General features: G+C 37.7%; 1 protein-coding gene and 3 long non-coding RNA genes across 5 annotated transcripts in view; 1 reads left to right on the top strand and 3 right to left on the bottom strand.

Annotated features, from left to right (window-relative positions):
- The window catches only part of LOC136427593 (dual specificity mitogen-activated protein kinase kinase 5-like), a 32183-nt gene extending 20223 nt beyond the window's left edge, over nt 1-11960 (bottom strand). For both annotated transcript variants that reach the window (XM_066416559.1, XM_066416560.1), the window contains exons 1-5: nt 11775-11960; nt 7331-7379; nt 4418-4485; nt 3015-3084; nt 2621-2661 (exon numbers count right to left, since the gene is read on the bottom strand). In XM_066416559.1, the coding sequence (XP_066272656.1) occupies nt 2621-2661; nt 3015-3084; nt 4418-4485; nt 7331-7379; nt 11775-11873 (327 nt within the window). In that variant the 5' untranslated portion in view covers nt 11874-11960. The remainder of the gene's footprint in view (nt 1-2620; nt 2662-3014; nt 3085-4417; nt 4486-7330; nt 7380-11774) is intronic.
- A 1038-nt stretch (nt 11961-12998) lies between these two features.
- On the top strand, nt 12999-15034 carry LOC136427592 (uncharacterized). The gene is made up of 2 exons (XR_010754480.1): nt 12999-13711; nt 14348-15034. It is a non-coding gene; the product is annotated as an uncharacterized lncRNA (long non-coding RNA).
- A 528-nt stretch (nt 15035-15562) lies between these two features.
- LOC136427591 (uncharacterized) lies at nt 15563-17378 on the bottom strand. Its single transcript, XR_010754479.1, has 2 exons — nt 16661-17378; nt 15563-16100 (listed from the first exon to the last, which is right to left on the bottom strand). It is a non-coding gene; the product is annotated as an uncharacterized lncRNA (long non-coding RNA).
- A 1635-nt stretch (nt 17379-19013) lies between these two features.
- Nucleotides 19014-21060, bottom strand: LOC136427590 (uncharacterized). Its single transcript, XR_010754478.1, has 2 exons — nt 20346-21060; nt 19014-19700 (listed from the first exon to the last, which is right to left on the bottom strand). It is a non-coding gene; the product is annotated as an uncharacterized lncRNA (long non-coding RNA).
- Nucleotides 21061-24776: the final 3716 nt, after the last annotated feature.

Below are 24776 nucleotides of genomic sequence, written 5' to 3'. Positions count from 1 at the left end.
CCACATTCCCATTTTTGGCATACGTATCTTCGAAATTCAAAACGATTTATTTTGGGCTTTCTTGACAATATTTGCCACTTCTGTCACTTTCAATACTACATATGACCTAAAGGTCATTGACCCCAAGTGCCTTGCACCTGGCCTTGCATGCCTGTGAGCCTTGCGACCACCTGATTGGTCAACTGAGTTGATCTAATTATCTTGCATTCCTGGCGCAGGTGTGCTAGTATTCATGCCAAATATGGTATGGGAATTCCTAGGACATGTGATTACATGGCTTTGTTCACTCTTTTTTGGCGACGCCTCAGGGGCAAGCCAAATGATATAGTATTGTGTGCAGATTGCAACTATTCTAGGAATTGTACAGGCATGTGTCCATAGGCATATTAAGACAATAAGAATGTTAGGAATGTTAGTCAGACAGAAAGCCTCCCTAGGGACATTCCAGCTAGATAACCTAGACAGGAAGCTACATCTGTCTGCCAGATGTGCCAGGCTTATGTATACATGACCCATTTAAGACCTCAGCTCTACAGTAATATTGCTCTTTTCTAAAACAATGTGTGTCTGTTACAATGTTTTTAGACGCCCTAATGCTGGTCCTTACAACTGTAAGACTTAATGTCTTTCTTCGGGGAACAGGTCATAACTGCATCAACTCTGTACTGATAACGATTGTGCACACGCTGCTTCAGTTACCTATACAAGCAGATTAATTAAAGGGCATTAACCTCATTCATGACATTGGGAACATGTCCAAGCCAGATCAATCAATGAAAAATGTCACTGTCGCAAGGAAATTTAGCAAGCCAGTTTTACTAGTACTAGATGATTATCCTGCTGATAAGATGCCACTTTCTTGCTGATGTAATCCTGTACACTTCCAAGAACACATGGGACACATTTTTACACAACAACATTTCTGTGGATTAAGATTCCCAGGCTGGCATTTCATTAGGGCTCCAGGAATTACTGGCAAATTCCTTTACGACTGGTGTGCCTGGTATTCCAGTGGGACTCGAATTCCATCCTGGCATTCCATCCTGGGATTCCATCCTGGCATTCCATCCTGGCATTCCATCCTGGCATTCCATCATGGGATTCCATCCTGGCATTCCATCCTGGCATTCCATCATGGGATTCCATCCTAGCATTCCATCCTTAGCTAACATCCCTGGCCATTCACGCTCTAGAGGACTTAGTTCTATAGTTCAGGGAACATAAGTGTACAAACTGTTGCATGGTGTATGCTGTGTCTGTTGGAAAGTGGACTATGATGTTAAAATTTGTGTAGATTTGGCCTAACTTGTTGTTCATGTAAACAGCAGTCCTATCAGAGTAGAATAGTCATTTTGTATGGTGGGAACCCGGTCCGTGGGCTGTTTTCAGTTGTCATGATCAGGCTGTGATGAAATCGATGTTCGTTCTGGCAGTGGGGTGTGTCTGGTAGAATCTAGTGGAACTGTCGCTGTCTGTCTGTGTGTGTGCGTGTCTGTGTGTGTGCGTGTCTGTGTGTGTGTGTATTTGTCCAGTAGAACAGGTACCTGTCAGCCCTTTGTGTTAGAAATCCTGCATGAACAGCACCACCTATCACTGTGCCCTAAGCAGGGTACAGTCAAAATTAAAACAACAACCACCGTCGCCATGGCAATGTCTTTTTATCATTGCCAGTCTTGTTGAACAAAGATACACATCTCCAGTTCCTATGTATTAAACCAAAATAATGTGAAATCTGGCATGTGTCTGCCTTGGTCATGTACACAGGCCCTCTTTCAAATGGTTGGCATACAGCCTTTCAAAACGATTTTTTAAACAAAGAATTTTTTCGTTTCGTTATTTTCAACCCAAAGTGCATTCAAACAAAGGGGTGTCACATTTTTATATTTCACCCATACTATCGCTGAAATATGTTGTTTTTGGTCATTTCCTTCTTTTTTAATTCAATTTTGAACTGGGTTGATTATGCGCAAGAGTGTAATTTTCAGCGGATATTTTTCGACTGGTCTAGTTTACATGGAGATGGCACGGAATATCCCATTCTTGCAAGGGGAGGATTCTTTAATTATTTCTTTCAATTTTGAGCTGTAATGATTATGAAAAAGTCCATTTGTTAGCAGAAGTGTATTTGTTAATCAATAAGTGGATATGGTTGTGGACTGGTCCATATTGTGCTGAGGTGCTACTGGAAGACTCCATTCCTGTATATATGGAGAGACTGGTAATTGTTTTTAAACTCAATTTTGGACTGGGGTGATCCATTTTTTTAGTGGAAGTATTTTAGAATGGTCCATTGTTATTTTGGGAGAGTCCATTTTTTGCATGGCGAGGAGTATGGCTAAACATGCTGTATTTGCTCACAAATGTTGCCTTTCTAGTTGGTGATGCAGTGGTTGCCCTCTACTCACAGATCTCGAATTTGGTACCTAATGATTATAAAGTTTAACAAGTTTGGATGCAGAAATGTATGACTGTTGAACTTCCTTGGTTGAACATTATGTGCTGTTCATACAATGTAGATTTAAAAGACTTTGGGCCTATGGTACCTCTACCATGTATGGTAAGCAGCCCTTCATTGCTAACGACTGGGGATGATCATGTAGTGAGAAGACAGAGAACTTACTGTTAATCCATGGATATTTCTTTTCCCAGCCGGCTTGCAAGCTGTAAATATACAATCATGATCAATATTGGCTATATTTTAGAAATTGTGCATGCTTATACATATTTCCAGTTCCATCATTTTCCAGGTACATACCAGTATATATACGAAAAGGTGTGGAAAGGATTTTGATAAGCTGTTTTAAGTCAAAAACAAACGATTCGGAGCAGTTTGGTTAGAAATTGTCTGACGTTAGCAGCCATTATTAGATTCAACAATACGAGTATGGAATATCAAAATTTAGCTCTAAATTTTACATCTTTGATGAACGAGACATTGGACCCATACATAACAATTAGCCACAAAGTTTACTGATATATATATATAAATCAGTTACACTTATGGATACACCTACCTCTGGGATAGATGACAAGTGGCATCACCTCTCCTCCAATCGCCTGCATTTCACTGATTTGATTGACATACTGAAATGGACATACACAGAGATACATTTGGACATGTCTAAAACAGTTACTTTACATAAAACTAGTATCTAATAAAATCAATGCCAATACCGGTATTGCGGACAGACATGACTGTCCCAAACACACAAAAGTGACAACAAAACCTCTGAGTCAGTTTCACCAACTGCGAGGTAGTCGATTGCAGTACTATACAAAATTCTGTACCATCATTTCATTTCTCTTTTTTATTCTAAGCCTTAAGCTTCAATAGATCATGAAATTTGTGCAAAAAAAAAGACGAAAACAAATTGCTTTTTGTGTGCTTATAGCTGAACTTTGATTTGTGTTTACTACAGACTTGTAATAATACAATTTTGAATGATGTGTATACTTTTCAAATTGTACGTAACATTTATGCCAACATGCAATTTCATGATTATGTAATGTAACCAAAAAACGGTCTTCCTAGCACACATGTGCCATTGGTCCGGACTTACAAGTCCTGAACCTGAACCTCTGGACTGGCCCTGAATCCAGAACTTCATCGTACGATGAGAATTTCTGTATTTGGTTTCTAATTCCTCGTACAATACGTTTTCTTTTTCTTGTTTACTGTGAGTACCTCTTATTTCATCTTGTACAGTACTAGTTGCTATGATATTAGTTGTTTTGATTTAGATTTTGAATAGTACTAGTTGTTTAAATTTAAGTTAAATGTAATACATGTACGCCTAAAGTACGCAATTCAGCATCCTCTGCTGAGGACGCTGCCATGTATTTTAGTGATGAATGAATGAACGAATCAATAAACTTACTTATATATAACTGAGTTTAGGTACACAGCACTAGTTGTATAGGTCATTCAGTTTGTACGATTTTGTCCTAAGGAGTTTTAAGCAGGTTGACCCGTAAGGATCTAATTACAAGACAGCCTTTTCTGTAACAAGGACATACAACTGCCACACCAAAATCAGCAGCTTGTGATCATACCATGACTGCACGACATACACAAATTTACAATGTATGTAGCCAGGCTCAAGAAGATCATAAATTATACCAAATCTTTGAATGATGCACCATGTTACTACATGTAGCAGAGTGATAGCAGTAATGAAAATCCCTCCGCCCCTGATGTGTCGCCAAAAAAAACTGTGTTACCCACACTTAGTGTCGAATGCAGATGATGTGGATTTTAATCCCTGACTGTATTTTCTGAAAATTCCTTATTTGGATACTGACATATTACATCATAGCCTGCATCTCTACATTATTCTGCCCCTGATGTGTCGCCAAAAAACTAGTATCAATATGCAGACAATCTCAAACCCTGTATTTTCCTTATTTGGATACTCACATATGACATCATAGCCTGCATCTCCTCATCGCTCCGCACCGTGATTCTGTCCCCGTCTTCGTCCTCATCTAGAACAGGTTTACACAACATGAGGCAATCAGAGATGGCAGACTTCACCCCCTTAATTACCTATACTGCTTTGCTACCCTTCCAGTCCCACAGACAAAAATAGCAGCACTGAGCTATATATTCGTTACTGTAATTAGATAATGATGCATTGTGTCCATTGGGAATAGCAGAAACACACACACACATACATTCAGACAGTGACACACACACATGTGCACACACACACACACACACACACACACACACACACTCACATACACACACACACACACACACACTCACACACACACACACATGCATACACACACATCTACTCACATGCACACACTAAGACAACTGCATAATTCTTAAAGTTTAAGCTAACTGGTATACTGTCATGTTTATAATATGAGGATCTACATTTGTTTAAACCTCAAAGCAAATAATTTTATTACAATTAAGTTAGAGTTTTTACAAGTTTTCTTAAGTTGGGTTTTAAGCATTGAATTGTTGAAATTGTCATCTTTAAGACAGTCTTAACTGTAAAAGATGGTGCCCACAAGACCTACATGTATATACCTTAACAATTTTACAGGTACAGGTACACTAGACATTCAGGTCTGGACCTGTGCCTTAACAATTTTACAGGTACAGGTACACTAGACTGTACTTTCAGGTCTGGACATGTACCTGAACAATTTTACAGCTCCACATAATAAAAAAATATGTTCAAAAATATCTTTAGGTATATAGTTATACATCTGTAGCAGTCTGCTACACTATTATTCATAACATCTATAAATAACTAACAGTATTACAACTACATGCCACACCCTACGTATATAGCATGCCACACCCTACAGCTATTGCCTACTACAGCATATTTAATGCAGGAACATTATTAACGCTTCCATGCTATCTTGCAACACAACAACTGTGATCAGCGAACAAGAACTAGTCTATTTTCCACTTGGTCTGAAGTCTTTCTAGTGAAGTATCCTTAATGGGCCTTCGCGGTCATAAACCAAAAAACAGGACGTGATAAAAACATTCGGGGGTAGGGTCATTATTATATATCTGGGACGGCCCAAATTGTAGCTACGGGCACGCGGAGTCGGAGGCAGACGAGTGGTCATCGGAAATCAATAGTGGCCACTGCGTGTTCTTCGGCCACACCCATGAAATGAATGATGGAGGAAGTGCGTGCAGACGTTTGTGTCCCACGAGGTCAGATTGGATAGAGTCTTAATCATTAGACATGTCCGGCTGGAAGGACTATTCTTAATGGGTTAATAGCTATAGGATTGTCTAGTTAAGATTTGCAGGATTCAATAATTCTTACACTATCCAAAATACAAATTTTCAGGTTCTTGAGAAATATTTTCTTGAGACAATAGCAATCGGATTGTCAGGCAAAGATTTGAAGAATTCAGTCATTCTTAAACAATTCTTATTCTTCTTTCCCATTTTCATCTTAGTTTAAGTTTAAATATTCTTTCTTGAGAAATTATATTTCTTTGAGACAATAGCAATATTCAGGCAAAGATTTGCAGGATTTAGCTAATTTCTACACTGTCTATTAAACAATTTTTCTTATTTCTTTCCTAATTCTACGGTATCTTAGTTTTAAATATTCTTTCTGGAGAAACATGTTCTTGTGACAATAATAATAGGATTATCTAGTGAAGACTTGCAGGATTGATTAATACTTAAACTATCAAAAACACAATTTTTCTTGTGTCTTTTTCTCCTATTTTCTTAACGTTTAAATATTCTTCCGTGAGAAATGTTTTCTAGAGAGCAATTATAGCAATCGGATTTTCAGGCAAAGATTTTCCGGATTTAGTAATTCTTAAACACTACCAAAAATACAATTTTTCTAACTCTTTTTTCTTCTTCTTAGTTTCATCTTTGAATATCCACCCTTGAGAAACGTTTTCTTTATATGGGAACATTTTTGGCAGTGTAGGAGACAAATCTAAGATGGAGACTGAACCTTAAAATGTTACTTGAACTTCCAAGAAAATTCCAGAAGAAGATCTCTATTCTACTTTTAAGGAATCACCTCTAGAATTTTAGTAGAAATAATATCTTTATCAAAGGAGAAATTGGCCAAAAATGTTGTGAGGTCTTGCTGTGTACCAAAGCTCTCCTGTATACTGTATTTATGATATAATAAAAAATTTAACTTTTTTCATTCAATTTTCTTAAATCTTCCCCCGATAAGAAATATCTTTTGTCCTGCACAAAGATACAAAAAAAATTAGAAACCGTCATTTCTGGTAGTGAAAAGCGTTACGGAATATCAAAAAAGTACACAAATCTGGCATTAGGAAAATTTCTAACTAGATCTTCCAGTATTTAAGGATAGACTGGCCATCTTGTTATGATATTATATACTTGAACATGCTTTTATTCCGTAGAAGTTTCTATCCAGAGTTCATACTTGTGGCATAATCAATATCCATGATTGTGTTTTTCTAAATGTTCTTTTTTTGTTTAATTTCTCTTTGTCTGCAAACAACTTCAGTCAAAAGCCTAACTCTTGCAAGTTTGATAAACGCAGAAAAATTCACAATTCAAGAAAAAACATTTGATGCCAATGTTCAAAACAATGGAGTGGGATAAACAATAGGAAACATTTTGTGGAAAACTGCACTCTCATAACAGTACTACATTAAAAACATCATTCATTCACCAATAATTACTGCTACATATTGAACATACATTATGTATTTGTGCTGTAGCACAAAAGTAAATTCTGATTTGTAACCATAATATTTGTTAGGCTGCATGTGAGATTTTCATGATCAGGGATAGATATCGAAAGGCACAACAACAACAACAACAACAACAACAACTTACATTCAAATGCTGTGGTGGTCACATCCGGTAGAATTCTGCCTATGACATCCTGAAAAATATTTAGCAAATTAGCTATCAGTATCATAATGGCATTATCGAAATGATATATTCTACTAGACTTCAGGGCTCGAAATTCATTTTTGGGAATACATGTAGGTGCACAAAGTTTTAAAAATCCAAGCGCACAGGGAAAATCTTAGGTGCACAACACAAGATGAAGTTGAATATCAGCAGAACATAATTACAAACAGAATACTGTCTCACTTCTGTACTGCATGTAATAATTGACTTCAAAATCTCAAACAAGCACTCAACAAAGGTTTTATTATTTTCTCTGACATGAAATGTCATGAATATGCTACATATACTACTTATTCATACCTTTAGGTACGTATGATATAATTACCGTAGTGGTCAGCTCTGAATATTTTTTTACACTTTTGCCAGAATCTACTACCAATGTTACAGGGATGTCTGCTGAAAGTATGTGGGCATAGTGTATCTCCAAACAGATGTTGGGGATATTGTACATTTGGAAAAAACCCTCTGTATATGTAATATACATGTCTATCTTTTCTTCTTCTCCTTCCAATACTAGTACTGATGAAGAATCGGCATTTACTGACATGTATCCAGTCAACCAACTGTAAGCTAGGTTTGGACCATCGCACACGGGAGCATGCCCCTACTGCCTACTCTTTTTCGAAAGGTGTGGTGGGTTCTTTAACGTGCGTGGTGTTTGGCTCTCCCCAAACACTGGACCTTAATTTAATGTCCTATCCGAGGGACGTCCCTAACCTAGGCTAGGTACTCATTTACACATGAGTGAAGTAAGGATATTCATGTAATTAGTGCCTTTCCCAAGGGCACAAGATCGGTGACATGATATGGTTCGAACTCGGGACCACTTGGTTCAGAGCCGAATGCTCTGCTGTTGCACCACACAACCTCACTGTCACATAATCTCTAGTCTAGTAAGACAGCACTTACAAATTAAATCATTGATTTGATTAGCCACATTCTTGTTCAATCCTATCATGCAATCTTTCATCATATGTCAATTAATACAAACAGGTTATATTACACAGAAGTACAACAGAGTTTAACCCTCAAACCACCGTATGGGGTCAAAACTGACCCCAGGCGTATATCAACATGTGCCATTTTGACATTTCGAGTCGAAAACAAAATTCCTTCTATGAGTTTGTTTGTATATATGTCTTATAACTTCTCACAAGTTTTTACCGAGATTGTCTTATTGTTGATTAAGTTATCCTAGAAAGTTTACGCATGGTCCGGTGGGGTCAAAACTGACCCCAGCAAAATATGCACTCATATTCCCTATTGTTTGATACTAGTCATCTAGTAACATGTATGATAAGGGTTATTATAATCATCGTTACAAAATATAATTTTGGAGAAACGTGAAAAAAAACAAATTTTTTAAATGAACGTAAAGATTAATGACGTTGCGACGTATTATGACGTCATTTATGTGATTTTATTGACGAAAACCAACAAATTGGGTATTTCCATATAATTCAAAGGTAAACGATAAAACTTAAATAGAAATTATGTATGATAAATCATAATATATCCAAAGACGTTATTTGTAGATGGCAACAGGAACGACGTCAAAATGACGTCATTAAAATTATATTCATATCAAGTTACACCAGCGAAATCCGCCATCTTGGTTCCGCCATCTTGAATTATTCTAAATGCATTTTTTCATCATATAACCTAATAACACAATAAAAATGGACCAAATCTAATTATATCATCCACCATCTTAGATTTTGACCGATGACGTAATCAAATATGCATAAGTTACGAATATTAAATCATAAAAGTGATAGTGAATTAAATTGGTTGGTATTGATGTAAGAAAATAAGTGCAGTTTAAAAAGACAGCCCAAGAATTACATTGTAAAATCCAAAATCAGCGACTTTTTTCCAAATATGGCTCTCAGAAACCGGTTGCCATAGCAACATGAAAACATTGATTAGATATTTCATTAAATCAAAATTGTTGCCAACAAAATGTTTGCAAAGGTGACAGAGTTTGGTTGTTCTAGTGTAAGACATTCAGATGCTATATGACATCAGGCCTCAAAAGAGCCTGCTTGTCTGAATAGCGTTAGTTGCAAAAGACGATGTTCCCTATTTTTGCATAAATTATGATAATGAGCAGAACTTATTCACACCTTATCATGTCAAACTGTCCCTTATAGATTACTTTAACTATACATATATATAAACCACAAAAATTGTCACCAATAAAGCTATATTTGTAGAAAACATTGTGGGGTCAGTTTTGACCCCATACGGTAAGATTAGTCGTAAAAAAGCTACGGTGGTTTGAGGGTTAAGAATGATTGACATACACAAATTCATGATCATACTGCATTCCTTGACCCAGTATGTCCATTTAAGATATTCTTTGTAAGCAGGAAACAAAGAGGAGAATCCTCCATTTTTATTCAAGATCAAACCTTTTTATCAAACCTGATAATGATCCCTTTATTAAAGGCCCTTATTGTAGGATCGGAATGGTAGAAAAGACTTTGTTTGGGTAATTTCGTAGCAAAATAAGTTGAATGTAGCAATATTCACAAGTAATGTACAATTCAACAATGTTCCTGTACCATATACATGACAGTGTATTGGATAGAACATTTGATCCTGGGCTGCCCCCAGACATGTCTGGACATGCGCCCCGACGTTGTGCCCTTGGGAAAAAGGCACTTAACACGACTTTCCTCACTTCACTCAGGTGTAAATGAGTACCTAGCTCATCTAGGGTTAGGGATGCCCCTCGGAAAGGACATTAAATGGAGGTTCCGTGTTTGGGGAGAGCCACACCCAGTGCACTTCTAATCTAAAAGAACCCACTACACTTTTTCGAAAAAGAGTAGGGGCATGCCCTGGTGCGCGATGGTCCAAAAACCTTACAGTCGTTATATATAGGCTACAAAATCTTCAGCAAGTTGAAGTTGGTAGCCTCTGGGTGTTTATTCCAACAAAGGGGTGTTGACCAGTACCCGATCAAGATCAAGAACATGTAGGAAACCTTGGACTTGTTTACAAATTGGCATTGTTTTGGTCTGGAGCACTTGTATCTCCTAACACATGATGTATTCAGGTCTTTTATAGATAAACTCTTGAGATGTGAAATAATGACAAAATCTGATCAATAAGCTGCTTTGAATTTTGTTATGGAAATATTTCCAATTTGGTGCCAAAATTCTACAATATGTGCCTTTAAGAGAATTCTTTGTACATTTATTTAGTACATGATGGGGACAAATCATAGAAAAGTCCTTCTTTTTTCTTTGCCAATAGTCTGACATTGCACTTATCATGTAGGTCCCTACTGTTTCGGACCTCGACTAATCTACAGTGTGCCAAAATTCTGCAATATGTGCCTTTAAGAGAATTATTTGTACAGTTATTAAGTACATAATGGGGACAAATCACAGAATAGTCATTTGTTTTCCTTTGCCAATAGGTTGATATTGCACTTAACATGTAGGTCCCTACTGCGTAGGACCTCTACTAATCAACTGTGCCACAATTCTGCAATACTAGTTTGTGCCTTTAGAGAATTCTTTGTACAGTTATCAAGTGGTCTCCAATGATAGGACAAATCATAGCATAGTCATTCTAATTTCTTTGCCAATAGGCTGACACTGCACTTAACATGTAGGTCCCTACGTACTGTCTGGGACCTCTACTAATCAACTGTGCCAAAATTCTACAATATGTGCCTTTAAAAATAATTCTTTGTACAGTTATTAAGTGGTCTCCGATGATAAGGACAAATCATAGCATAGTCATTCTAGTTTCTTTGCCTATAGGCTGACATTGCACTTAAAATGTAGGTCCCTACTGTTTGAGACCTCTACTAATCAACTGTTCACTAATGTCTCGCTTCATTCATCTATGACAAATGTATTTTACATCATCAAAATCCAGTACAAATCGGAATTATCAATTATCATAATAATAATGCGTGAGTGAAACATAATTCTGCTTACCTAGGCTAGCCTAAATTCTAGAAATGTTTTTCCTTAAATGTTGGAAACGATGGGAAAAGGTGTTTTTGTAGGTTTGGGGAGAGTTTGAGGGTTGTGCAGACGGGCGGTGGCCACTCCCATTCTGCCGGGTGAAGCCTCAAACGTTGGCCGTGCTCCACATCCTAAACGCCGGCAGAACTGGGCAACAAGCCAGCACTCTTCTCGGCTGGCTCGCCCGAATCTCTCCGTCTCAAAATCACGACAAAAAAACTCTTCCAATCGTGGTTTCTACGTTTCTGAAAGTCCTACTTATACCGACAAGCACATATTTCAAACACACGTACAGATATGATTTTTGGACAGGTTGTTTTCGGAGTTCGAAGCCCGGCTTGTCAACCATCGCTCGACAAAGAGGAATAACTCACCAAGACGTCCCGAAAAGACAGTTGCAGGGATTCCACGGCCCAGTCTACCTCCTCCCCTTCTTGGACGCTGATTCTGATGACAAAGGGCTGGGCAGCCATCGGAAAAAAACGAAAGAAAAATCCCTAAAATGATTTTACACTGGAAATCGACATTCCAAGTGACCCCGTTTCACCTGTGACCCATGACCCGACGCGATAGCAACGAAACTGCAACCATTTTAAATTCCAAAATGTATGAAGTTGCCTGTAATATTGGTACATTTCACGTCAAATATTAAAAATAGAATATATGGATACGTATTTTATGATAATGATGTTTTATTTTGACTCGAAAGTTCCATTCGTGCTGTATTCATTTGTGTGTAGATGTTCTCAAACAGGAAGTGGTGTAGGTTGCAGGCGGCTGCAGATAATTACATTACCGCTAGAAGGCGCACGTGAGTGGTCTAAAGATTGGTTCACTGGCAGACATGCCCAGACATGCACTTCACGCAAGGCACGTGCACGAAGGCAGTGGATTGGCTACGAAGCAGAAACACTGTCACAAAAATCGTATATATGTTTTTAAAAAGGGACATGTTTTTTTTATAAGGGGGCAAATTAAATTCACATATGTTTTGAAAATAGGGCCGTTTTTTTAAAGGGGGCAAATTAAATCCACATATGTTTTGAAAATGGCACATGTTTTTAAAAAGGGGGCAAATTAAATCCACATATGTTTTGAAAATGGGACATGTTTTTTAAAAGGGGGCAAATTAAATCCACATATGTTTTGAAAATAGGACATGGTTTTTCTTATGGGTCATATCTTTTAAAACAATATGCATCTTAAAAATAACCAAAATGAGAATATGAGACGAAAAAAAAACATACACCATTTTCATTTTGTACCGTGTATAAGTTTATTCCCCAATCCAGGAAACCCACCGGTTTGCAAAGTGGTGCTTTCAAAATGGTCTATCGTTTCCGATTTACCCCCCATTTTGATAGTGGTGCTTTCCAGTTACGCCGATTTCAAACTGGTCGATTTCAAAGTGGTCGATTTCAAAGTGGTCGATTTCAAAGTGGTCGATTTCAAACTCCAAACGGAAATGAAATGACGTAAGTCGGAAATGACGTAAGTCGACGCTCATCGCCAGAGAAGCCACCAAGTATCCTATCGGTGATCGCTGTTTACGTCCTTGTTTTCACCGTCTTGTACGCGTTTTCTGATCAGCTACGTCTCTACGAAGCAGAAACACTGTCACAAAAATCGTATATATGTTTTTAAAAAGGGACATGTTTTTTTTATAAGGGGGCAAATTAAATCCACATATGTTTTGAAAATAGGGCGGTTTTTTTAAAGGGGGCAAATTAAATCCACATATGTTTTGAAAATGGCACATGTTTTTAAAAAGGGGGCAAATTAAATCCACATATGTTTTGAAAATGGGACATGTTTTTAAAAAGGGGGCAAATTAAATCCACATATGTTTTGAAAATAGGACATGGTTTTTCTTATGGGTCATATCTTTTAAAACAATTTGCATCTTAAAAATAACCAAAATGAGAATATGAGACGAAAAAAAAACATACACCATTTTCATTTTGTACCGTGTATAAGTTTATTCCCCAATCCAGGAAACCCACCGGTTTGCAAAGTGGTGCTTTCAAAATGGTCTATCGTTTCCGATTTACCCCCCATTTTGATAGTGGTGCTTTCCAGTTACGCCGATTTCAAACTGGTCGATTTCAAAGTGGTCGATTTCAAAGTGGTCGATTTCAAAGTGGTCGATTTCAAACTCCAAACGGAAATGAAATGACGTAAGTCGGAAATGACGTAAGTCGACGCTCATCGCCAGAGAAGCCACCAAGTATCGGTGATCGCTGTTTACGTCCTTGTTTTCACCGTCTTGTACGCGTTTTCTGATCAGCTACGTGTCCCCAGGATATACCAGGTTTGTGTTGACTTTTCACGTTGTAATAATTTTAGAGTTGCATGTTTAATCGGTACTTTATAGAATGTAAATCGTAATGCAGCCGTATCGTTTGGAAGATTACAAAACTACGCAAATTGCGTGCCGAGCTAGCTATCGAGGAACTCTTCACTTTACGTTGTAACAACTTGAGACGATCAATGATATGATATGTGGTTCAATTTTCGTTGATATGAATTGTTAAAATGTACAAACTTGCGATAGTTTTGCTCCGTAGTCAGTGAGGGGAATGGGGAGGGGGGCGAACGGCCGGCGCAACCATGTGCAAGTTCGGACACGATTTTTGTAGTCTGATACGAACCCACAAAAATAAATTTGTGTTTCTTATTCTGTTTGTTAAGAGACCTTAGCGAGTATAAATTTGTATGATCGTGCATTAGTTTGAAAGGAATATCTATCCAGATTCCAGACGAAGATTAAAATTACTTGTCCTTGCTGGCTGGCATGTTTTTCTCAGGTTTGTAAAAATATGCATAGCGTGTAAATTTACCACGTATTTTTCATAGTTTTTTAGACATTTTGAATAACTTACCTTGTTGCCACTGGGAATTGTTGTTATGTCCATTTGAACGCATTTTCCTTGTTTCTTACTAATAGTATGCTCCAGAGGATCGGCACTGTAGGGATTTTCCCAGCCATTGCTGCATATACACAGCACCTATGAGTGCTATGACCATACAATGTAGCTGTTGATGCATCATGCTGTCTACACAAGGATGAATGTCATGCATATGCACATGCATGTGTCAAAGTCTTTCAACCAACGGTTGAACCAAGGATATGTATATAAATTATAATGTATTTGAAACAACACACATTGACAGTTTAGTGCTTTCTGAAGCAATGAAAACATGTTGATTTTCATCCCTGCTGGATACAAGTATCTGTAAGCACATCGAAGTATGTGTTCTTATTTGATATGCGTACCTGATATACCTGGTGCTTTATAATATTGTAGATAATTAAGTTTGATGTGAACAAAATTTTTGTATTTGCAAATGATTGTAGAATATTTTGTAAGTGTTGGATTCCTCAGGGTAAATGAATTGAATGAATAGCTAGTACATGTAAATGAAAATTGATCCATTTCATGTAATGTTTCACAACACTCAGTCTCTTTATAAGAAGCTATGATTCTTCAATCTAGTTGTATCTATGCAGATGATGTCATTGTTTAGAAAATATGAGCATGATGGTGTAGCCTAGAATGTCCTTTGTTGCCTGTATCATACTTATTCCGACCAGTGATATTGAATGAATCATGAGTAAATGATAAAGGTGTGATCTCTGTGTGTGTTCTCTGAACTTGATCTAATTATGTACTAATACATGTAGTGGGATGTTGTGTAGAGGTTCTCATGTATTTTTACTGTACGGACAAGCATGGTCTGTATGTCCTAATTGACGGAAAAAAAAATCACATGCAGATTGTACATTTTGTAGATTGTTCAATATTCATCCTTTGTCAGATGGCAAGGGTTTCTCCTCAAGTTCCTTTCTTACCTATTCTTATTATACTTATTCTTATTCAAAAATTCACCACTTTGTGTTTCAATATACATGTACGCTTTGGTCACTTTCAGTTTGTGACAGACTGTACATGTACATCCATCATTGTAGTATATGAATAGACCTTGGAGTGTATTTTCCATTCCCATTGAAGATGAAGATTGTGCTTTGTGAAGAATGCTGCTGTACCTTCAATGTATTGTGCAATGCAATGTACTAGTAGAGTAAAAGTTATCATCAATATGTAAGAAAAACTTGGGGGATTTCCCATGTGTCTCATATCAGTCGGACTGAGGCATGAAGTTGCAGGAAATGGATTTTTAATAATAATTACACTATAATAGTTAACATATTCTACGCAAAAGGCTACAACACTAATAGTATTTTTCTTGTGCAATAAAAACCTTACTTATATAAGAAAACCGTGGTTTCTTACATGCCTAAAGTTGAATCTTAGACAAGGCAATGATGTGAGGCTAAAATTGAAGGAAACATATTTGTGTTATCTTGTCAAAATACAGTAGTCAACACATCCTAGAAAGAACTACTGAAGTCAAACGCAGGGGTTGGAGGGGGAAGTTCCGAACACCAAACGTATGGTACATACCTTTATACTTATACTAGTTACAGTGTTCACTATCATGTATACACCTACTGAAATTGCATTGAAAAATTTGAATGTCTTCAGTTACACAAAAACAGTTAACATGTCCATGGAAGGTTGAAGCTGCTCCACAGACTTGTAGAATTTCGCTCCGAGTCAACAGTTCTTAGTGGCATCTGACTCCAGTCCTTGACTCGCAGATATGGCCCAGCCACTTTATTGCTGGTGTCCATAAAACTAGCAAAGAACAAAAAAAATATACACATATATTGACGAGCAACAGTGAAAGCTGATGAATAAATAAAATGTAACTAAATCGAAATGTTTTCATGTGCACACTGGGATCAAATTATGTAGCATGTGTTCATGTTTGCCACGTTCATTACACAATTCTTTTCTCTCAAGAAATAGCCATACTGTTATCCTTAGATCATACACACAAATATTATAACATAATAAATCACAGCAACAAGGCATACACATACGAGGCTCAACCTTTCTACCATTCTTCTTTGTATATGTTTGAAGTTTCCCGTAAGAATGGCCAACTATCCTGGAAAGCAACACCGTTTCACCAGAAGGTCTAGATGTGTCCATTATGTAAGCACATGCACACAGATAAAACATTATTACTAGTAACAAATGGTGGTGTATACGCGTGGTGAACATGTATTCGTACGAGTTCATGCCCCCCTCCCCCATCTGGCGTCATTACAAAACACGCATAATTTTCCAGTCGAAATTAATCATATTTATGAAACAAACAAGACTTTATATAGTCTGAATTCAACACAAACCTGGTATATCCTGGGGACACGTAGCTGATCAGAAAACGCGTACAAGACGGTGAAAACAAGGACGTAAACAGCGATCACCGATACTTGGTGGCTTCTCTGGCGATGAGCGTCGACTTACGTCATTTCCGACTTACGTCATTTCATTTCCGTTTGGAGTTTGAAATCGACCACTTTGAAATCGACCACTTTGAAATCGACCACTTTGAAATCGACCACTTTGAAATCGGCGTAACTGGAAAGCACCACTATCAAAATGGGGGGTAAATCGGAAACGATAGACCATTTTGAAAGCACCACTTTGCAAACCGGTGGGTTTCCTGGATTGGGGAATAAACTTATACACGGTACAAAATGAAAATGGTGTATGTTTTTTTTTCGTCTCATATTCTCATTTTGGTTATTTTTAAGATGCATATTGTTTTAAAAGATATGACCCATAAGAAAAACCATGTCCTATTTTCAAAACATATGTGGATTTAATTTGCCCCCTTTTTAAAAACATGTCCCATTTTCAAAACATATGTGGATTTAATTTGCCCCCTTTTTAAAAACATGTGCCATTTTCAAAACATATGTGGATTTAATTTGCCCCCTTTAAAAAAACCGCCCTATTTTCAAAACATATGTGGATTTAATTTGCCCCCTTATAAAAAAAACATGTCCCTTTTTAAAAACATATATACGATTTTTGTGACAGTGTTTCTGCTTCGTACGTCTCCCAGGATATACCAGGTTTGTGTTGAATTCAGACTATATAAAGTCTTGTTTGTTTCATAAATATGATTAAATTCGACTGGAAATGCGTGTTTTGTAATGACGCCAGATGGGGGAGGGGGGCATGAACTCGTACGAATACATGTTCACCACGCGTATACACCACCATTTGTTACTAGTAATAATGTTTTATCTGTGTGCATGTGCTTACATAATGGACGCATCTAGACCTTCTGGTGAAACGGTGTTGCTTTCCAGGATAGTTGGCCATTCTTACGGGAAACTTCAAACATATACAAAGAAGAATGGTAGAAAGGTTGAGCCTCGTATGTGTATGCCTTGTTGCTGTGATTTATTATGTTATAATATTTGTGTGTATGATCTAAGGATAACAGAATGGCTATTTCTTGAGAGAAAAGAATTGTGTAATGAACGTGGCAAACATGAACACATGCTACATAATTTGATCCCAGTTTGCACATGAAAACATTTCGATTTAGTTACATTTTATTTATTCATCAGCTTTCACTGTTGCTCGTCAATATATGTGTATATTTTTTTTGTTCTTTGCTAGTTTTATGGACACCAGCAATAAAGTGGCTGGGCCATATCTGCGAGTCAAGGACTGGAGTCAGATGCCACTAAGAACTGTTGACTCGGAGCGAAATTCTACAAGTCTGTGGAGCAGCTTCAACCTTCCATGGACATGTTAACTGTTTTTGTGTAACTGAAGACATTCAAATTTTTCAATGCAATTTCAGTAGGTGTATACATGATAGTGAACACTGTAACTAGTATAAGTATAAAGGTATGTACCATACGTTTGGTGTTCGGAACTTCCCCCTCCAACCCCTGCGTTTGACTTCAGTAGTTCTTTCTAGGATGTGTTGACTACTGTATTTTGACAAGATAACACAAATATGTTTCCTTCAATTTTAGCCTCACATCATTGCCTTGTCTAAGATTCAACTTTAGGCATGTAAGAAACCACGGTTTTCTTATATAAGTAAGGTTTTTATTGCACAAGAAAAATACTATTAGTGTTGTAGCCTTTTGCGTAGAATATGTTAACTATTATAGTGTAATTATTATTAAAAATCCATTTCCTGCAACTTCATGCCTCAGTCCGACTGATATGAGACACATGGGAAATCCCCCAAGTTCTTCTTACATATTGATGATAACTTTTACTCTACTAGTACATTGCATTGCACAATACATTGAAGGTACAGCAGCATTCTTCACAAAGCACAATCTTCATCTTCAATGGGAATGGAAAATACACTCCAAGGTCTATTCATATACTACAATGATGGATGTACATGTACAGTCTGTCACAAACTGAAAGTGACCAAAGCGTACATGTATATTGAAACACAAAGTGGTGAATTTTTGAATAAGAATAAGTATAATAAGAATAGGTAAGAAAGGAACTTGAGGAGAAACCCTTGCCATCTGACAAAGGATGAATATTGAACAATCTACAAAATGTACAATCTGCATGTGATTTTTTTTCCGTCAATTAGGACATACAGACCATGCTTGTCCGTACAGTAAAAATACATGAGAACCTCTACACAACATCCCACTACATGTATTAGTACATAATTAGATCAAGTTCAGAGAACACACACAGAGATCACACCTTTATCATTTACTCATGATTCATTCAATATCACTGGTCGGAATAAGTATGATACAGGCAACAAAGGACATTCTAGGCTACACCATCATGCTCATATTTTCTAAACAATGACATCATCTGCATAGATACAACTAGATTGAAGAATCATAGCTTCTTATAAAGAGACTGAGTGTTGTGAAACATTACATGAAATGGATCAATTTTCATTTACATGTACTAGCTATTCATTCAATTCATTTACCCTGAGGAATCCAACACTTACAAAATATTCTACAATCATTTGCAAATACAAAAATTTTGTTCACATCAAACTTAATTATCTACAATATTATAAAGCACCAGGTATATCAGGTACGCATATTAAATAAGAACACATACTTCGATGTGCTTACAGATACTTGTATCCAGCAGGGATGAAAATCAACATGTTTTCATTGCTTCAGAAAGCACTAAACTGTCAATGTGTGTTGTTTCAAATACATTATAATTTATATACATATCCTTGGTTCAACCGTTGGTTGAAAGACTTTGACACATGCATGTGCATATGCATGACATTCATCCTTGTGTAGACAGCATGATGCATCAACAGCTACATTGTATGGTCATAGCACTCATAGGTGCTGTGTATATGCAGCAAGGGCTGGGAAAATCCCTACAGTGCCGATCCTCTGGAGCATACTATTAGTAAGAAACAAGGAAAATGCGTTCAAATGGACATAACAACAATTCCCAGTGGCAACAAGGTAAGTTATTCAAAATGTCTAAAAAACTATGAATAATACGTGGTAAATTTACACGCTATGCATATTTTTACAAACCTGAGAAAAACATGCCAGCCAGCAAGGACAAGTAATTTTAATCTTCGTCTGGAATCTGGATAGATATTCCTTTCAAACTAATGCACGATCATACAAATTTATACTCGCTAAGGTATCTTAACAAACAGAATAAGAAACACAAATTTATTTTTGTGGCTTCCTGGGTTCGTATCAGACTACAAAAATCGTGTCCGAACTTGCACATGGTTGCGCCGGCCGTTCGCCCCCCTCCCCATTCCCCTCACTGACTACGGAGCAAAACTATCGCAAGTTTGTACATTTTAACAATTCATATCAACGAAAATTGAACCACATATCATATCATTGATCGTCTCAAGTTGTTACAACGTAAAGTGAAGAGTTCCTCGATAGCTAGCTCGGCACGCAATTTGCGTAGTTTTGTAATCTTCCAAACGATACGGCTGCATTACGATTTACATTCTATAAAGTACCGATTAAACATGCAACTCTAAAATTATTACAACGTGAAAAAGTCAACACAAACCTGGTATATCCTGGGGACACGTAGCTGATCAGAAAACGCGTACAAGACGGTGAAAACAAGGACGTAAACAGCGATCACCGATACTTGGTGGCTTCTCTGGCGATGAGCGTCGACTTACGTCATTTCCGACTTACGTCATTTCATTTCCGTTTGGAGTTTGAAATCGACCACTTTGAAATCGACCACTTTGAAATCGACCACTTTGAAATCGACCAGTTTGAAATCGGCGTAACTGGAAAGCACCACTATCAAAATGGGGGGTAAATCGGAAACGATAGACCATTTTGAAAGCACCACTTTGCAAACCGGTGGGTTTCCTGGATTGGGGAATAAACTTATACACGGTACAAAATGAAAATGGTGTATGTTTTTTTTTCGTCTCATATTCTCATTTTGGTTATTTTTAAGATGCATATTGTTTTAAAAGATATGACCCATAAGAAAAACCATGTCCTATTTTCAAAACATATGTGGATTTAATTTGCCCCCTTTTAAAAAACATGTCCCATTTTCAAAACATATGTGGATTTAATTTGCCCCCTTTTTAAAAACATGTGCCATTTTCAAAACATATGTGGATTTAATTTGCCCCCTTTAAAAAAACGGCCCTATTTTCAAAACATATGTGGATTTAATTTGCCCCCTTATAAAAAAACATGTCCCTTTTTAAAAACATATATACGATTTTTGTGACAGTGTTTCTGCTTCGTAATTGGCTCCCAGCTGACCAACTAGTGGCACACGTCGTATGGGCGCACAAGTCTCCAAGCAGATGTTGGGTTGAAAGAAGATCAAAGAAGCGTATTGTAATGTAGAATTTGGTTGGCAAAAACTACAAATACAGTAGAAGCCACTTAATTGCACCTTGGATTAACGCACATTCCATTTAATTGCACCGAATCCCCAAAATCCTAAACCAGTTCAATTGTTAGTGACTTCGCATATCTGCACGGCGCATTGTCACCCATGCACAAACATTACAGAATTTGAAAAAAAAAATCTAACGGGACATGCCCTAACATCATGTAAAAATAAGATACACGTATAACATAGTAGATTTAACGTTACTGATTTTGAAATGGCTTCGCCTAGCTGCAAAGAAATGATCACAATGATTTGAGTTCTAGTGGACATTAAAAATTCATAATTCATTGCTTCCAATTGAAAGGTAGAAGATATAGTAAAACATTAAAGTGAGCCGAGAGTTTGCAAATTTGACGTGGTCCTCTATGTGAAGATATGAATTTGGTTCAACGGAGACAATTGAAATATTTTCCATCTGCGTAATGTCCTTGTTGATATACATTGGTGATTTGTGACAAGGGAAGGTCATCACGTGAGAATAAACAAATTGTCTGATTGTGAGGAATATGGAGAGAGGGGTTCTCCAGTTGTCGTGGCCTAATAAAGATCTTTATTCCACACTCACATGTCTTCTCCTGTCTATTCATACAGTCGGTCTGTCTTGCTTAACGTTAACACACTCTGTTTCTCACTTTATTTGTTTCACAACAAACATATTCCCTGATAGATTAAGTCACAAGATGAATCACACACGTGTTGAAGGAAGTAACAGTCTCAAGAGACCGGTATGCCTAAACACCTCACCCGAACTCATCCGAACTCATCCGAGTCTAAAATGCAGTGTACATAGGGCAAGGACTTTATGTGACACTCTAGATACATTGTTTATGCAATTATGACTAAAGAAATATGCAACAAATCTTAAGTATTTACTACTTTTTTCATGTTTACCCCTCTCGTTTCAAAATGAGAAGGAATGTCTGCCCTCCATATTGGATTCTCAGTGTTGTGGTCCACTCAGGTCCGCTAATACCTTTTTGTAGTTTGACAGACGACAGGACAATAAGACGGTGGATGCTGTTTTGGTTATAGATTATATTATAGCAAAATTGTATCGCAATCAACTCATAATGATTGTCCAAAATGTGTTTTTCAGCCCCAAATACAAGCACGTATATGTTATCATGGAAACTAGCAGAGAAACATGCAAAAACTGGTAAATACTTAAAAAATAAAGACTTGCTGCAATGTTTTTATTTATGATTGCATAGGCAATGTATCTAGAGCGTCACATAAAGTCCTTGTCCCTTTCACACTGCATATTTGACTCGGCTGAGTTCGGGTGAGTTCGGATGAGTTCGGGTGAGGTATTTAGGCATCTCAAGATGCAATGGATAGCCTAGTGCCGTCTTGCACTGCCTTAGTCATACTAAATGTCAATTTCTCAGTAAGCTAAGAGGGAGTACTCTACCTACACACATCTGCTTACACATATTTTGAGCAGGTGCACACCTAGTTGGTATAGTGTTGTGCCCTGTGAAGATCAACTACTAGCAAAACAGTGATCTTCCCGTGGCAAAAGCGTAACTGTCCCACAACTGAATTCTCTCCGGCAGCTACGATTTTGGCACCAGAACATCTGATTGGAGATTACTGTAAATGCACTTAAAGACTTTAAGTTCACGTGGTTTTTATTTCACGCTAAGTCGAAATGATGTTGTGGCTTTAAGTTTGCGGCAACGCTATAGTCACATACTGCTTCAGCATTGGACAAAACTGTTCGCGGTGGTTTTAAGTTCGCGGTGAAACGGCCGCCGCGAAAACCACGAACATTCCATTGCATTTACTGTAATTGACTGTTCTTGTGGTGCTACGTACGATCAGTAATTGACTGTTCTTGTGGTGCTACGTACGATCAGTAATTGACTGTTCTTGTGGTGCTACGTACGATCAGTAATTGACTGTTCTTGTGGTGCTACGTACGATCAGTAATTGACTGTTCTTGTGGTGCTACGTACGATCAGTAATTGACTATTCTTGTGGTGCTACGTACGATCAGTAATTGACTGTTCTTGTGGTGCTACGTACGATCAGTAATTGACTGTTCTTGTGGTGCTACGTACGATCAGGTAGGTCGACAACCTTACATCCTAGAGTTGTTCTATTGTTTGAGATACACAATAAAAAGAGAGAGTTCAGAGTTTGAAAATTGGCGTGGTCTCCCATGACTATATGTATTTAGTTCAACGGAGACAATTGAAATATTATATTTCCATCTGTCTCGGGTCCTTGTTGATATGCATTGGGTTATTTGTCATTTGTACAAAGGGAGGTCACCACATGAGGAAACATAAACAAATTGGTCTGAAGTCCAGAACGACTTGAGTAGTTGCGCGCTTATTTGGTAGTGTTGTCCCCTCTGAACATCCAATACTAGCAAAACATCTCCAGTCCTGCAACGTAAGGTGTGTCGTTTACATTTTTGGAGCGCCAGATCCCGCGAAGAACAGCGTCAGCTAAATTTGCATCATAACGGACAAGAACAGTTGATACAAAAGTACTCAAGCTGTTGAACAAAGGTAGCGTTATTTATTTCTGTTCAGTGTTTTCTTTTTTCCCCATATTGATGACAACAGATTCCGAGGAGAAATAGCGTCAGCTGAACTGGCATCTTCGAAGAACGGACAAGAACAGTTGATACAAAAGGACTCAAGTTGTTGAACAAAAGTAGCGTTGTTCTTTTTCTGTTCAGTGTTTTCTTTTTCCCCCATATTGATGGCAACAGATCCAGCGGAGAAATAGCGTCAGCTGAACTGGCATCGTCGAAGAACGGACAAGAACAGTTGATACAAACGGATTCAAGTTGTTGAACAAAGGTAGCGTTGTTTATTTCTGTTCAGTGTTTTCTTTTATCCCCATATATTGATGACAACAGATCCAGCGGAGAAAAAGCGTCAGCTGAACGGACAAGAACAGTTGATACAAACGTTTGTGAACACGGCTTGCGTTTTTTCCCTTCACTTTGACGGAAGCAGATCATTCCGGCTGCGGCGAGGTCACACGGCAACCCCGCTCGGATCTGGAGGGCGACTCGGTGAGAAAACCCGGCACTAATTCAGCACTTCGCAACAACTAAAATCGAGACGTCGGGCAAAGAAAGCTTTGTTGAACACTCTCTTGTATTTGAACTCTTTGATACATCAAACTGTTGTCCTCGCTGCTTATAGGTAGGTTTATGCCAGTAATTTATCCGGAATTCTTCTCTTGACACAACATTCGTGGTTATCATAATTGTACTGCTCAGATACGAGACTTTGATCATTGCATGAAGTGCTTGAAAACTCAAACTACAAAGGCGACTGAGACATTAGTGGTTTAACATTTGATTTTTATCGAGTGAAGCAGGCTGAAACATTTTTCAAGATCATTTTTTGTAGAGGAACTGCTTTCGTCAAAATGGAGGGGAGATTTCAAAACAAGATTGGCATTCTGTTTTTTCTTGCCGTGGCGACGGTACCAGATATTTCAGCAGATCCAACCTGCTTTCCGGCGTGTGAACGGACGGATTGGTCCATTTGTAAACCCGTCAAAACCCCATATACCGACCGATCACTTCCTAACGCCCTT

The sequence above is a fragment of the Branchiostoma lanceolatum genome, chromosome 2 (assembly GCF_035083965.1).
Source record: "Branchiostoma lanceolatum isolate klBraLanc5 chromosome 2, klBraLanc5.hap2, whole genome shotgun sequence".
Taxonomy (NCBI): domain Eukaryota; kingdom Metazoa; phylum Chordata; class Leptocardii; order Amphioxiformes; family Branchiostomatidae; genus Branchiostoma; species Branchiostoma lanceolatum.
The sequence above is the reverse complement of the archived record's forward strand: the minus strand, read 5'-3'. Positions and strand labels throughout refer to the sequence as shown.